The sequence below is a fragment of the Mustelus asterias genome, chromosome 14 (assembly GCF_964213995.1).
Source record: "Mustelus asterias chromosome 14, sMusAst1.hap1.1, whole genome shotgun sequence".
In the NCBI taxonomy this organism is placed as follows: Eukaryota; Metazoa; Chordata; class Chondrichthyes; order Carcharhiniformes; family Triakidae; genus Mustelus; species Mustelus asterias.
Genome location: NC_135814.1, coordinates 38,559,907 through 38,575,816, shown reverse-complemented (window position 1 = coordinate 38,575,816; position 15,910 = coordinate 38,559,907). Strand labels below are relative to the sequence as shown.

Here is a 15,910-nt window from a genome sequence, read left to right as displayed (position 1 = left end):
CATCTATCTATTCCAATCCCAATTTCCAGCACTTGGCTCATAACCTTGTACGCTATGGCGTTTCAAGTGCTCATCTATATACTTCCTAAATGTTGTGAGGGTTCCCGCCTCTACCATCCTTTCAGGCAATGCGTTCCAGATTCCCACCACCCTCTGGGTGAAAAATGTTTTCCTTCCACAATGTGGAAATATCTAACCATTATGGTAAATCAGAACCATAGTGCAGCCATGCCTCCATGCACATTCTCCTGCACCCTGCCAGAGAAAGGTGGGAGGTGCTCTTTCCTGCAGGAAGCATCAAAAGACCCTCACACCAGACCAAAGTGGTCTGGATGGAGATGGCAGACGGGGTAAGCAATCCCTGTTTGATCCACCCACCCCCAGCCGCCTACAAGACCACTATATTCAGGATACTAGGTCCTTCCCTCCACTGCACACCCTACAGTAGAGCACTACCCTTTCAAATCCTATCACCAAATGCCATAGATAAAATATGGAAATCTGTAGACTGCCGTATGCACAATTGCACAAAGCTGACTGGTGCACACTACCTTTAAATAATCGTGAACATGTTGCAATGAGATCCTCATGCATTACTGACTTGTATCCAGTGGATAAGGCTTTATTGAAAAGTATTTCATCCGAGTACACATTGCAGCCAAATGTATTATTAGTACGAATCTGTCGCGAGTCGGTGAAATTTTCGACTTGCCACTGACTTTATCTCTGCATCTGAACCCTCCAGCAGGAAATCAATATTTCACATCCCGTCTAATCCCACATGTCAGGTCTTCCACTTTTGTGGCCTCCTTAAAATTCTCCCTCATCTTCTTCCTTGCGCTATTCCCTCATCTTGACAGTTCAAACATGATTAAAGTTTCATGGAGTCACTCCATTATGGGTTTACAGTAACAAAACCACCACTGACAGCTTGCATTTATAAATTGCCTATATTATAGAAACATATCCTAATGTGCTTCACAGATGGACAAGGGAAAACAAATGTCCAGTTCTGAAGAAGTGTCATATTGGAATCAAAATGTTAACTGTTTCTCTCTCTTCAAATGCTGCCAGCTCTGCGTTTTTCCAGCATTTTCTTTGCTTTTCTAACCCATTTATTTATCATAGAATCCCTACATTACAGAAGGAGGCCATTCGGCCCATCGAGTCTGTACCGACCACAATCCCACCCAGACCCTATTCCCGGAAACCCACATATTTACCCCGCTAATCCCCCTGACACTAGGGTCAATTTACCATGGCCAATCAACCTAACCCGCACATCTTTGGGCTGTGGGAGGAAACCAGAGCACCCGGAGGAAACCCACATAGGCACGGGGAGAATGTGCAAACTCCACACAGACAGTGACCTGAAGCCGGAATTGAACCCAGGTCCCTGGTGCTGTGAGGCAGCAGTGCTAACCACTGTGCCACCGTGCTGCCATATGTCTACTAACTTAATGGAAAGAATTTTTAAGCAAATGTGTTCAACATTCACCACTAAGTGTCCACATCTGCAAGTGTATGTCCCATGAATTTTATGGTTTCTTTATCCTATAGCATAATTTCAAGGACAGTTTACACCTATTTTATTAAGGTGTATCCTGGAACTGGACTGGTGCAGCATATTTCTGGTGCTTTACTCCTGTTTAGAATCCTAGATGTGGGGGAGGCTGTCAGAAAAATTAGCCCTATAGTTTGAAAATTCTGCACTGAATATTCAAATGTCATTTAAATGTCGGAAAGTATTTGTGGCATTCCTAAGTCAACATCACCTTAAGGACATTCTAATGCTCTAATGTGTACCTTCAAAAACAGGTATGTAGAAATAATGTTATGCATTTCAGAAGTGCATTTGCATTAGTATGAAATGACTTCAGTGATTAATTAATATCCTTATCTTGAGTTGTACTTTTATTAGGGTCTTTCTTGTACATCAATGATGAGAATATTGGATTCAGATACAATAAATAATATTACCTGGTACATGCATAAATGAGTCCAATTGACAGACTCAGTGACAAAACTCCAGCTACAATACCAATCACTAGGGTACTGAGTTTAAATCCTGAAAAATACAATTACATTTTAAACAATTATTAAATAAACTATCACAAACTGTACCTGAAACCTTTGAACCCCAGTATTGATGCTGTAAATTGTTATTACATTGCTCTATAAACCATGCAGCCTAAAAATTGGCAATCTGATTCTCCGGCCTCCCAGCCACATGTTTACCACCGGGGAGGTGACGCATTGCTTGCTAGCGGTGGGATTCTCTGGTCCCACTGCTGTCAGTGGGAATTCCCACTGACATCACCCTACATGGCTGGGAAACTTGCGGGCAAGGATGCGCTGCTGGCGGGACCAGAGAATCCCGCCAGCGTGAACGGCCGGAGAATTACAACCATTGTTTCTCTTTGAAAGAGCTATTGAATTCATTCTACTTCCATACTCTTTTAGCAGAAACTTGCAATGTTTTAATTATCAGGTGTGTATCCAACTTCCTTTCGGAAGTTACTATTGAAACTGTTTCCACCAGACTTTCAGGCCATGCATTCTAGGCCAGGATTCGGTTAGTTCAGTTGGCTGGACGGCTGGTTTGGGATGCAATGTGATGCCAACAATTCCCATACCAGCTGAGGTTAATCATGAAGGGCCCGCCTTCTAGGGAATTTTCGCAGTAACTTCATTGCAGTGTTGACGTAAGCCTACTTGTGACACTAATAAATAAACTTCTCAACTTTGCCCGAGGTGTGGTGATCCTCAGATTAAAATCATCACCAGTCAGCTCTCCTCCTCAAAAAGGGGAGAGTAGGTTATGGTTATTGGGGTGGCACGATAACACAGTGGTTAGCACTGCTGCTTCACTGTGCCAGGGACCTGGGTTCGATTCCTGGCTCAGGTCACTGTCTGTGTGGAGTTTGCACGGTCTCTCCGTTTCTGCGTGGGTTTCCTACGGGTGTTCCAGTTTCCTCCCACATTCTGAAAGACGTGCTGGTTAGGTGTATTGACCCAAACAGGCGCCGGACTGTGGCGACTAGGGGAATTTCACAGTAACTTCATTGCAGTGTTAATGTGAGCCTTACTTGTGACTAATAAATAAACTTTACTTTATCTGGGACTATGGTGACCTTACTTTTAAACACTGCATTAAAAAACTCATCATTCCTCTGATTCATTTGCCAATTGTGTTAAAGCTATGTTCTCTGATTAGTGGCCAGTGTCAGGAAAATAGTTTCTCATATTTACTCCTTTAAAATCCGATTACTTTGATCACCTCTGCGAAATATCCCCTAAACCTTCTCTACTCTTAAAAAAAATCCAAGCTCCTCTCATCTTGGCACATTTCAAACTTTTAATTTCTTTCTTCCTTTTTGTAGATAAGAAGTTTATAAGTGTTACAGTAACATAAAACAGGATAAAGAGAAAATAAAGCACAGTTGAATGTAGTTTGGACATAATCTAATATCCATTTAGAAACCAGAGTCTGGTATAACCTCGGTGGTGAGTTGACCTCATAGAATCATGGGCGCGATCTTACCGGCCATTCACTTCCTGTCCCGTGGCAGCAAAATCGGAGAATTTGGTGGCCAGCCAAATCTCCATTCACTACGGCAGGGTGGGAAAATCGGTCGGCGTGAACCGTGGTAAGATTCTGGCCAATGGATTTATTTAATTTGAATATCACATAGGCCGACAGCAGATGAACAGAGCTTTCATTTTATTCGTTCATGGGATGTGGGCTTTGCTGACAAGGTCAGCATTTGTAACCCATCTTTAGTTGCCCTTGAGCTGAATGGTTTGCTAGGCCATTTCAGAGGGCATTTGAGTGTGAACAACATTGCTGTGGATCTGAGTCACATGTAGGTCAGACCAGGTAAAGATGGCAGATTCCCTTCCTGAAAGGACATTAGTAAACCAAATAAGACTGTGGTAGCTGAGATATACAGCCTTAATTAAGATGGATGTTATTTTAGTTTTAAATTAGCAGCACCTAGCAACAGTTATTGACAATTTATTCATTACGATATTTTCACACTATATTTACATCCCACAGTTAATGTGGCCTTGGGAAACAAGAGGATCCAAAAGGTGTAAATTGTCCATGTGCTTCACCTTTTTAACTATAACTAAATGTTAAAAAATCCTTCTTCTATCGGCAGACAGAGGAAGTCCATTTTGAAATATCATGGCCCTTGCCTTGGAGTTCAGAATTTTGGAGAGCAAATCTTGTGCTCATGAAGGTGAAGGATGTCAATGTTTGGAAATGCTTTATCATTGTTTATAAACAAACATCAGCATAAAGTATTAACAAAACAGTTATGCCTCACGTTAGAGATAGAGAACTCCCTTCACTGTCCTCGAATAATGTACCTTGATAGAAATGTCACACACACCCATTTGCACACACACACACAGCTAGCAAAGCATTGTTCTTCCATTAATAAGAAAATTCTATTCTCTTCATCTCATAGTGTGAGTTTGAAGCCATTAATTAGATTTCTTACCATCATTGCAGTCTTCGCCACTAAAACCAAATGGACAACTAAATTAAAAGAAGCACAACATTAGTTGAAACTAGTAATAAGTGTTTCAATAACACATGTAACGTTTTGAATTAACTTTGGTTTAATAAAACAGTTGGCTAGAAATAAGGGCAAAAGGGTTAGAAATTGAGTATCTTAAAGTTCAGTTTTACTTAGTTTTCAATAGTGTAAATTTTTCTTCGCAAATCTCTCTAATGGATTTGCTTACCCTAACGTGGGTTACCCAAATCCTGAACAAAAGACACAAATAATAATTTTAACGTAAATTTTTCCTCCATTTTCCTCCACCCCTTGGGGTGGAATTTTCCCATCCCGCCTGCTATGATTCCCGCCATGGGAATCATAGTGGGCGGGAAACAGACGATGCAAACGTCCATTGAACTCGAGTGGGATTTTCCGGCATTGTGGCGAAAATCCCACCCATGGTATTTACTCTTTGGAGGAATGCATTTTAATTGCACCAATTACTTGATGGTTAGATGGCTAATGTATATTTTGGAATAACACCACCAACGTGGGTCTGATGCCCATCTGGCTGACTCTTGGCACCTGCCTTCACGCCCTCCCCTGAGAGTGGAAGGCAATGGAACACCACCACCAACAAAGAACCAACAAGAAAACAGCTCTGGGAGAAGAATCCAAGGACTTGTCTTTGGACAGAGCAAACACACCATTGTTTATTTATATACATTTTGATGGTGACTTTCAACTTGCTGCTCAATCGCAGAGGGACGATATCAGCAAAGTTATCACAACAGTAGCACCTCCAATGTCCGCTCCAAGTCACACATCATCATGACGTAGGCATAGATCAGCATTTTTTCAGCATCACTGGGGCCAACATCCTCGAAATCCCTACCTACTACAATGGTATGGGTATCATTAACAGAAGGATGGCAGCTATTCAGGCACAATATCACTTTTTCAGGTGTAGGGATATGAAATAACTGCATTCTTGCCATTATTTCGCACAACCAAGAACAATTAAAAACAGGGGGGGGGGGGGGGGGGGGGGGGGAGGTGCGATCTTATGAAAACATTTTTGAAGTCCAGAATGAGCGTGAAAATGGGAGCGATTCAGATCCATTTTTTTTCCTGGCAAATCCAAATGTCGAATCTTATGCACTTTGTGCATGAAATATCTGTTTTCTGCTTGTAGGGGTAGTGGGCAGGGCTCAAATCGCCAGAAAGCTGGCTGATAGCAGCAGAGGGTGTCATTGTGTATATGTGCAGGTCTCTGCTCTGAGAGAAGCAGAGACCTGTCACACAACCTCTGCCACATATAGTCGGCCTCTGTGACCTAAACCTAGCACCCCCCCATGCTACCGTGAGGCCCTGCAGCCATTCGCAACTCTCCCCAGCTGGACCAATTGACTCCCGTATTCCACCCCCCCCCCCCACCCCCCACCCCCCCCAAGTCGGTATGATGCCTCCCCCCTCCACTGAATGCTATGCAGAGTGGCAGTAGCCCTCCCTCTCACCCCCACCAAACGCTATGTAGAGAGCACACCGGTCCCCCCTAACCCCTGGATCGGCCTGCCTGCCCCAGTCTGGGTCTGTCCCCAGTATGCCCCCTCCCTTCAGGCCCTGCCCTCTTAGCACTGCCCAAGGGGCACCCCCTTGCCCCCTACTGCCTGGGCAGGCCTCAATGGCTTCCAGTTCCACCAGTGAGCCTGATTGCTCTAGATGTCCGGCGCCGGTAAGAACATGAGGGGCAAAAAAATCGGGCGCGAACCTGATTTCTCAACTCTCTTGCAATCGTACCAGCGCACCTCACCCGTCGACTGGAGGGGCACGATAGTAAGATCTCCCCCAAGGTGTCAGAGGTGACAATGCCATAGAGGTGAAGAATTTTGAATGCAAACACCACCAGGAATGCCACTTAAGAAAATTAACTCAACATTACTTCGATGTATTGAATGATAAGTATGAGATTCCAGTAGATTACTATGGAATAACTTGGTAAGTCATGGAGCTAAAGAAATAATTAGCTGACTTCCTATGACTAACAGTTTCGTAGGGCTTATTATATGCTTCAGAGTGCCGCAGGAGAGTGACCTCGGCACACGAGATGCATTTCAGGATGACATTTCTACCCAATAGTCTGGCCGATCCCTTGCTGATGCCACTCAGCCTACAGGCCCAGTATGGTGCAGCTCATGCCAATATGCTGCCATCTGCACTTAGGGCCTCTCGACCAAAAGCTGCCCCTGGCCATTCTTCAAGGTTAATTGAAATGATGGCAACACCCGTAAATCTGGGGTGAAGGAAGATGATTCAGATTTTAATTGCAAGAAAAGTGGTAAGGATTGTGTGACAAGTGGTGAATGGGGAGGGGATAATAGGAGGGCTGATTGAGGCAAAATGGTTCTCTCTGAGAGCTTGAGCAGATAGGTTTTGTTGTTTGCTGCTTGTCTAACTCTTCTTCCTCCTCTTCATCATCCATTTTTTCATACTACTCTTTCACTTGTGCTGGCAAGGACAGGTCCTCATGAGGAGAGAACTGTGGGGTGGCAGCAGATACAAATTTGGAAAGTTCTCAGGGATTAACCACAAAGCTGTTCCTGATGGGTCAGGCAGTAGAGCTGGTGTTTCAGTACACTGACTATTTTCTGATAATGGTCCTTGCAGGTAGCAAATCTTATCATAGACAAGCTTTGCAGCTGTGAGTGGGTTCCTGACAGGAGTCACGAGTCCTGTACAGAGGAGATATCTCAATGTACACAGCCATTGTCTTCCACACAGTTCTGCCCCACTGGTTGGACGACAATGTGTGGTGAGTGGCCTGTAAGGGGGAATGATCTGTAAAATAAAAGCAATCTAATACTCAACCTTTCACATTCGCGGTTATTTAATTTATATCCAGCATCGCATTTACACTTGCATTCACCGTTATCCTGTCGAACAAAGTATTGATTCATTCCGTTGCAGGCAAACTGGCATGAATCTGAAGATATCAAAGACAATCACTGTAAGTGGCTACAGAATTCACTGAAAATTTTTAAAATGATATAATCAAAATGCTTTTTACACTTGTATCTTAAATCAACAAGCTATTTTACACATGTAGAACTACTGCATAAAATTCAGAAGAAATTTATTCCAGAATTTATTTATTACAGTGAAACATCCTGGAAGGACGAATAAGGAAAGAACAGATATGCTTGGAATTACAATCAAGATTGGTTTGTCAAATTTACCAGCTGTAACTTTGGTGGTACACCAGCTAAAATGGCATTTATCCCTTGTTCCATATCTGTGGAAGGGAAGGGCTTCACTGGTGGAGGAGGGGTGCTGTGTCCATAGGAGGTTCCCTGGAGAGCGGGATCCCTTGGGGATGGCGGGGTGGGGGAGGGGAAGTTTCCATTTCTGTGAAGGGGGGAGCCTTTTTAATTTCTTCAGATCAGGTTGCTAAGAGACCACCCGTCAGCTTCACATTGTGGGTCACGGTCCTTCCATTGTTTTTCAAAATGCATGAAGATTTGTCAGGAGAGGCCAGCAAGGCAACTGATGGGCTGCCTCCCCTTTTCCCGCTCAAGACACTTTGAAAAATCACATCTACCCGTTGTCTTTCAAGAAGCCTCTCATGTCTTTTACCAAACATTCTTTGTTTAAATATATATATCCAGAGAGATGAAAATTGAATCAGTTATAAAATGAATGCAGCAAATTAGAAATAAAGCATGTAATTACAAATTGTACCAGCTTAATCTGCTTTCATTATCATGCCCAGCGTAAACATTACTATCTTACTATGGGTATTACTATGGGGACGCGGTGGCTTAGTGGCGTTATTGCCAGACTATCAATCCAGAAACTCAGGAAATGTTCTGGGGACTGGGGTTCGAATCCAGCCATGGCAGATGGTGGAATTTGAATTCAATTAAAAATATCTAGAATTACAAAACTACCGATGACCATGAAACCATCATCGATTGTCAGAAAAACTCATCTGGTTCACTAATGTCCTTTAGGGAAGGAAATCTGCTGTCCTTACCCAGTCTGGCCTACATGTGATTCCAGAGCCACAGCAATGTGGTTGACTTTCAACTGCCCTCCAAGGGCAACTAGGGATGGGCGATAAATGCTGGCCAGCCAGCGACGCCCATGTCCCACGAATTAATTTTTAAAAAATCTTAAATAGGTGTATACAGAGATACACAGAGGCATCCTGTTAACAGTTTTCCCCTCTTCTCCTGGAGAGTTCTTTTTGCTTTTAAGTGAAAGAAAGGGACATTATATTTGAAGAGGATATTATTTTGCAAACTTATTAGCACAAACAGATTTCAGTGATCCACATTCCCACAAAAATTATATTCGATCAGCGCTCCACATGTTTAGTGCAGATATAAAATATCAGGTGCTAAATGAAAATACCTTTGCATGTTGTTGCACTTGGATTTAATTTATAAAATCCAACTTTACAGATACAGTCAACCAGTATTCCCCAAGGTGGCTGAAAACAATGTGCTGTCGTTCCCTTGTCGCACTTTTTCTCCTGACATCCAGGCTTAGCTGTTAAAAAGAGCAAAATAGGAAATCAGCTTCCAAACATCTGATGCACACTCAATGTCTTGTTGATGGATGGATACTGCACATTGATTGTCACCTAAAGCCTTAATCTCATATTAATTGTGAATTTTGTTTGGGTTCTGATAAATCTTAACTTTTTCATTAACGTTTTGTAAACTTTATACTTAAGTCTAAATCATCCAACGGGTTTTAGTAACAGGAAGCTTCAGCTACTGCTGGCCAATATTGTGAAATCACAAGGAGATGAACAGAACCACTGGAGAAACTTTTTAGAAAGCTGAAAATCTTCACTGCTGCAATTTCTTGTGTTTCTGTTGTCCTTCAGTAATTACAAAGGGAGACATCTGGGATTTCGTAGCTTCTAGCACCACTAAAGCTCTTCCTGCCATCAGGTACTTAAACTAATATCACCGAGCTGGATTTTACGAGGCGCCATCTGTTCTGCGATCCCTCCAGTCCCCAACTGAACAGTTAGTGTGGAGACCGCCCGCCCGCCAGAAAGCTGGCTTCTCTGCAGCCATTTTACACTGGGGGGTAGCAGCAATTAGCTCAGGGTGAGACTTCCACCCCCAACTGGGGAGCACGTCCAGCCTTAGAGAGCTGCTGGCCAACCTGATCAGTCTCAACAGAACAAGGTTTCAGCATTGGCCACAGTTGGGACTATAGCCAGTCCCTGAACAAGATCAGCTGATGGAGGTGGGTTTCAAAGTACAAGCCAGAACAGCCCCCTTCGACAATGAATGCTTGGGTGCTTCCCTGAAGAGGTTCAGTGGAAGAGGATAGTATTATAAAGCACCTAAACTTTGCTTTATAACAAGGGATCAAAGTACTACATTTCTGCTAGAAAATGCAAAAATAGCATTACTTACCTACATATGAATAGTACGAATCACCCTGTGTAGCATCAGCTACAACACGTTTAATGAGTTCATCACTCACAGTGGCATTGCTAGTAAATGTGTGTGTCACTGTTGTGATGACACTTCCTTTCCTGAAATTAGAAAGTTAAGTAGTATCATTGATTAGCACAAGTGTACAATTACATGGTAATTGGGGTTACTAAGTCACATGAGCTATTAGAACACCCAGTTAAGAATCTGTTTCTTGTGTCTCCCTTTTCCCTTTCTTCTCTTGAAACTTTCTCTCAAGTCACCTTCCTTTGTTGTCATCCAGCCATGATGACTTCCATTTCTCCCCTAGGCAGATTTCACATCAATCACTACCCAGAACTGCTCCTTCGCCTTCCAATTCTCCTGTCAGTACACCAAGCTTAAGTTGCCTCTGGATGAACCCACAGTTTCCCACCTTCACCTGTCAACTTTTTCTGAAGATAGTAGGCAATCATCAATGCCTCAAGCAACAGTCCTTCTCTGCATTTCCCTCCAGAATGTCTGCTAGGCATACAAATTGGGAGCAGGAGCAATCTCTTTGGCCCCTGAAGCCTGCTCCACCTTTTAATAATCATGAATGATATGATCATGTCCTCAACTCCACATTGGCCTAGCCCCTGTAAACTTTGACTCCTTGTTAGTCAAGAATCTATCCACAGTTGCCTCAAAAACATTCATTGGCCCTGCCTCCACTGTTCTCTGAAAAAGAGAGTTCCAAAGATTCACAATCTTCTGAGAGAAAAATAAATAATTTCTGTCTTAAATGGGAGACCCATATCTATAAACTATGTTCCCTAGTTCCAAGCCTTCCCAAGAGGCGGTGCGGGGCAGGGGAGATCTTTTCAGCATCCATCCCCTCAAGCCTCCTCAGGATTTTACATGTTTCAACGGTTGCTTGAGAAAATAGCAAGCCTGAGGACTGAGAGAAATTCAGTATTAGGCAAAGGAGGACAAAGGTTGATTAAGAGGGGAAAATAGGGTTTGAGAGTAAAATTTCAAGTAAGATAACTGCAGATTGTAAAAGCTTCTATTATGTGATGATACTGTGCTATTTTGCTATATTTTGTGTTCAATGTGGTGTTGTTTTAAGAGGCAGTTACAAGAGTTGATTTGTCTGGTAAGCATGCAGCAGAAGCTAAGAATGTAGGCTAATAACAGATTTTAGCTAAGGATTGTGTTACTTTGTAGAGTTAATGGACCTTTTGTTTATTTAAGTCCCTCTGGGAATTCAGAGTAGAGATTTGATTAATTTGATTGACGGGGCAGAGTCATGTTCTTAATAGAAGGAGCTAAGTTTGCAGGCATGAATGGGTTTCAGTTTCATTTTAAAATACAAACACTTGCTGCCTGGACTGCCAGAAGAAACAGGTGTCTTTCTGCCCCTCTCTCTCTCCAGAGGTGTCCTGTAAACTCGAGGATTATTAACCCAAGATAACAAGTGTAGTTTCTTGGTCACTCCTAACAAAACTAGCTGTTTTTAAAATTCCAGATTTTTACTAATTGGACTTAAACTCCACTAGCTGCTGTGGTGGGATTTGAATTCATACCCACAGAACATTAGCTTGGGCCTCAGGATTACTATTACCACTATGCCATCACCTCCCCTTGCATTGTATAGAAACATAGAATAACTACAGCACAAAACAGGCCCTTCGGCCCCACAAGTTGTGCCGAACATATCCCTATCTTTTAGGCCTACCTTTCACCCTCCATCCTATTAAGTCCCATGTACTCATCCAGGAGTCTCTTAAAAGACCCTATTGAGTTTGCCTCCACCACCACTGACGGCAGCCAATTCCACTCGCCCACCACCCTCTGTGTGAAAAACTTCCCCCTAACATTTCCTCTGTACCTACCCCCCCAGCACCTTAAACCTGTGTCCTCTCGTAGCAGCCATTTCCACCCTGGAAAAAAGCCTCTGAGAGTCCACCCGATCTATGCCTCTCAACATCTTATATACCTCTATTAGGTCTCCTCTCATCCTACGTCTCTCCAGGGAGAAAAGACCGAGCTCCCTCAGCCTATCCACTGCTCCCTTAAGACAATTAGCCGCAAACCTGAGAGGATCTGGTATACAAGTTTAGCCACAGATCTGTTTAGACAATGACTAAATGGGCCTTCCTATCCTGTGTCAAAACTCGTCGCTATTCCAGGATCATCCTGGTAAGCATATGTAACTGATTTCTATTCTACATTCCCAACCATCTCCTTAAATTCCTCTCTCCTGTGCCCTCTATCTTTAACTTCACTAAGCAACTGGAAGGAACTTTAGATTTCTTTCTTACAGAAATTGAACACCTTTTCAGCTGACTCTACCACATACCCCCTTCTCTGAGGCCCAAAGGCAAAGCTTTTCCAAGGTTCGGTCATGCTTTAGACCTGAACCTGCTTCTTCCTAAATTTCCTGTTATTTTCCTTTCTCAAAACCTCTTTGAGCTCATCTTGCCCAAAAGGCTTATCTCTTGTACCCTTGAACCAATTTTCAGTCAATTGCTGATTCCAACTTTCCTCCCCGGCCTCTTTGCTATCTGACGTTTCAAGTATGCTGGCGACACAATCTCAAAACTGTCAGAATTACTGCATGTCTCCTTTAAACCTTTCTGTTCTTGCAAACAATCTACCTCCTACCTTCCTTTCCTCTCCAGCTTTTAAGTTTTGTCACCTCCCAAATATGTGCCTTTACAACATTACTTTAGTATCCCTCCAATCAAATTTCTACCCCTCCTCCTCCTCACCCTGCAACAGAATGGGATTAAACAAAGCCATAAACAGCATATACAATGGCTTTGGCCACTGTGTGTTGTCTATATTCAATTTTGGGATGTGAGCATCACTGGCAAGGCCAGCATTTATTGTCTCTCCTGAATTGCCCTTGTACAAGTGATGGTGGGGAGTATCTTCTTTAATCACTACAGTCCATCTAATTTAGGCACAGCCACAGTATTGTTCAAAAGGGAGTTCCAGGACTTTGACCTAGCAACAATGAAGGAACAAGGATACAGTTCCAAGTCAGAAATATGTGACTTGGAGGGGAACTGGCAATTGGTGATGTCCCCTTGTATCTGATACCCTTGATCTTCGAGGTGACAGAGCTTGTGTGTTTGGAACTTGCTGTTAAAGCAGTTTTTGCCAGTTGCTGCAGCGCATCTTATAAATGGTACAGAGTGCTACCACTGTGCACCAGTGATAGAATGAGTGGATGTTTGTTGTGATGAATGGTGTGCTTAAGTGGGTTGCTGTGTTATGGGTGATGTTGCACTTTTTTGAGTATTGTCACAATTATACTCATCCAGGTAAGTGAAGAGTATTCTATCCCCTGGAACTCTCATTCATACCTTGGTCACCAAAGTATTCTAATGTTCTTCTGGTCTGCCTTCCACATCCCCTAAACATTGACTTTTCCAAAGTGTTAAGCCATGTTTGACCAGTTAGGTAGCTGAGCTACATTTACTCCTGGTCCCTCGAACTCTCGAATACAATCAAGGCCTTGCCTTTCGCTATCTCTGCATATTTCTCAAACTCTAAAACTCTTTGAGAAACCTGCATCTCTCTGACCTGGACTTCTGGTGCATGTCCCAAACACTTCACCACATCACTGGCAGCAGTGCCTTCAGTCACCCAGGCCCCACCTCTGGAACTATCTCCCTAAACCTTTCTACCTCTCCATTATATGTAAATTAATTGTATTTAACTGTTTGTAGGCAGTGAGCATTAACTGGAGATTCACTTGGGCTCCTATTTTTAGGAAAAACTAGAACTGTGGTGGCAAGTTTAGAAGGCATGTATTTGTAATGTGTATTTCTGTAATTAAACGTTTATAAAATATTTAATACCAATTCTGTCCTGCACAATCTGCCTTTCTGGAAATAGAACCTTCTCTACCACTCTAACTTGAAGGTCTTCTTTCAAATCATCAATTTGATCATAATTTTGGTCACCATTCCTAATATACTACTTTATTTTAGTAACAATTTTTGTTTAACTATGCTACTGTGAAGTTTCTTGAGACATTTTACCATAGAACCATAGAAACTCTACAGTGCAGAAGAAGGCCATTCAGCCCATCGAGCCTGCACTGACAATAATCTCACACAGGCCCTATCCCCATAACCCTTCGTATTTACCCTGCTAATCCCTCTAACCTACATAACCCAGGACACTAAGGGGCAATTTAGCGTGGCCAATCAACCTAACCCACACATATTTGGACTGTGATAGGAAACCGGAGCTTCTGAAATAAACCCACGCAGACACAGGGAGAATGTGCAAACTCCACACAGACAGTGACCCAAGCCAGGAATTGAACCCAGGTCCCTGGAGCTGTGAGGCAGCAGTGCTAACCACTGTGCCCCACATTAAATGCTAATTGCCAATTACATTGCACAATTAATGACCACATGTCCCTTATTGAAAGTGCTCCTCGTGAACCTGCTCCTGGTCCAGGCAGCGGGCGATCGACGGGGCCGTCCATCCCGACTGTCTGCCCCTCTACCACGGCTACATTCGCGGCCAGGTGTCCCTGGAGAGGGAGCATGCGGTGTCCACAGGCGCAGTTGACGCCTTCCGCGACCGTTGGGCACCGCAGGGGCTGGGGTGTATTATCGACCCCGATAATCACCTTTTGGTTTGATGTTTTAAGTTTCCTTTTGACTTTGTTTTTGGTTCGGGCTGTTCCCCCTTTCTTTTGGGGAGCTGCCCCTCTTAATTTGTCCCTAAGTTAATTTGAGTTTGTTTACTTGGTTGGTGTCGAAAGACATCCCCTATTGAAAGTGCATGAAATGAAAGCACCAGCTCCTTGTAGAAAGTTATTTTTATAAATGCTTTAAGCCTTGTCCTGTAGTATCGCACCGAACAGTTTCAGAATTGCAGTATATGTACAATAAAGAACTGTGCGGGCAATATATCATAACTAAATCATAAAAATTCTGAAAATTAATGAAATATAATTCAGTACTAGTAAAATTGACCTTCCATTCATTAGATTTGTCATTCTCTTCATTTTGGATGTTTTCCCTCTGTTTGTCCTGTTGCAATATTGCACATATGATCCTGAACATCTCAAATTATCAACATAGATTTTAGGTATATGAAATTAAGATTTTTTTTTTCCTTACCTAACATCAAGTATTAAAGTTGTTTGGTAGCCTTGAATATGCGCAAAAGTCCTTTCAAACTGCAAAAAAGTCAGAATATTTTCATGACATGCATGATAAACCGCCAATCGATCTTTAATTGAATTATACCTGTAAAGTCCTGATCAAGGGCTGCATTTTGCTTCAAATATTTCTATGGGTTTGTATCACAGACATCAATTTAATTTAATCCAAATATAACTTACACCAGATCAAACAATTGGTAAAAGATCAAAAACTATCATCTTAGTTAATTTAATACATAGGCTAATTAAGTAAACAAAATGACATATGATGATGGCAGTCCAGGTGTTATGCCACAACTGCACCCCTGGGAGATTGTGCAGTGTATTTTGATCCAGGAACTACACTTGCAATACCTGAAACTCAAGGAAATTTAGTGAGATGAAATCTGTGGTGCAGATATTCCGTGATATCCGGGGGTCACACCCTTTAGATTAAGAAGTGAGCTAAATCTGATTAGTAATCAGGGACTAACCCACAAACCCACCTGATACTCAGAAGTGAGAGGAATGATGTTGCGATCTTGACATGATGACATTTTCAGGGGGTATCCTTAACTTTTAAAACACGAACGATAGTCAGTTTGGATCTTCTGGAGCTAACTTATTTTTGAGAAATGGACGTTAAATTGCTGCATAAGATGGCTGTTGAAGTGGCAGAGCACCACCAGAGCTGCAAGGAGGGTTTGAATTAACTGGAGAACGATCCCTAGCCGAGGTGTTTTTCCCTCAGCAAAAATTACCTACCGATCTATATATTTTGGTTATTTAAGTTGAGATGT

At 42.6% G+C, this 15,910-nt stretch overlaps 1 protein-coding gene across 1 annotated transcript in view; it reads right to left on the bottom strand.

The window, feature by feature from the left end:
- The window catches only part of LOC144504023 (mucin-13-like), a 65,367-nt gene that overhangs the window by 6,191 nt on the left and 43,266 nt on the right, over positions 1-15,910 (bottom strand). The window contains exons 15-20 of the mRNA XM_078229174.1: positions 15,088-15,146; positions 9,953-10,074; positions 8,928-9,065; positions 7,383-7,497; positions 4,512-4,549; positions 1,981-2,068 (exon numbers count right to left, since the gene is read on the bottom strand). Coding sequence (XP_078085300.1) covers positions 1,981-2,068; positions 4,512-4,549; positions 7,383-7,497; positions 8,928-9,065; positions 9,953-10,074; positions 15,088-15,146 — 560 coding nt within the window. The remainder of the gene's footprint in view (positions 1-1,980; positions 2,069-4,511; positions 4,550-7,382; positions 7,498-8,927; positions 9,066-9,952; positions 10,075-15,087; positions 15,147-15,910) is intronic.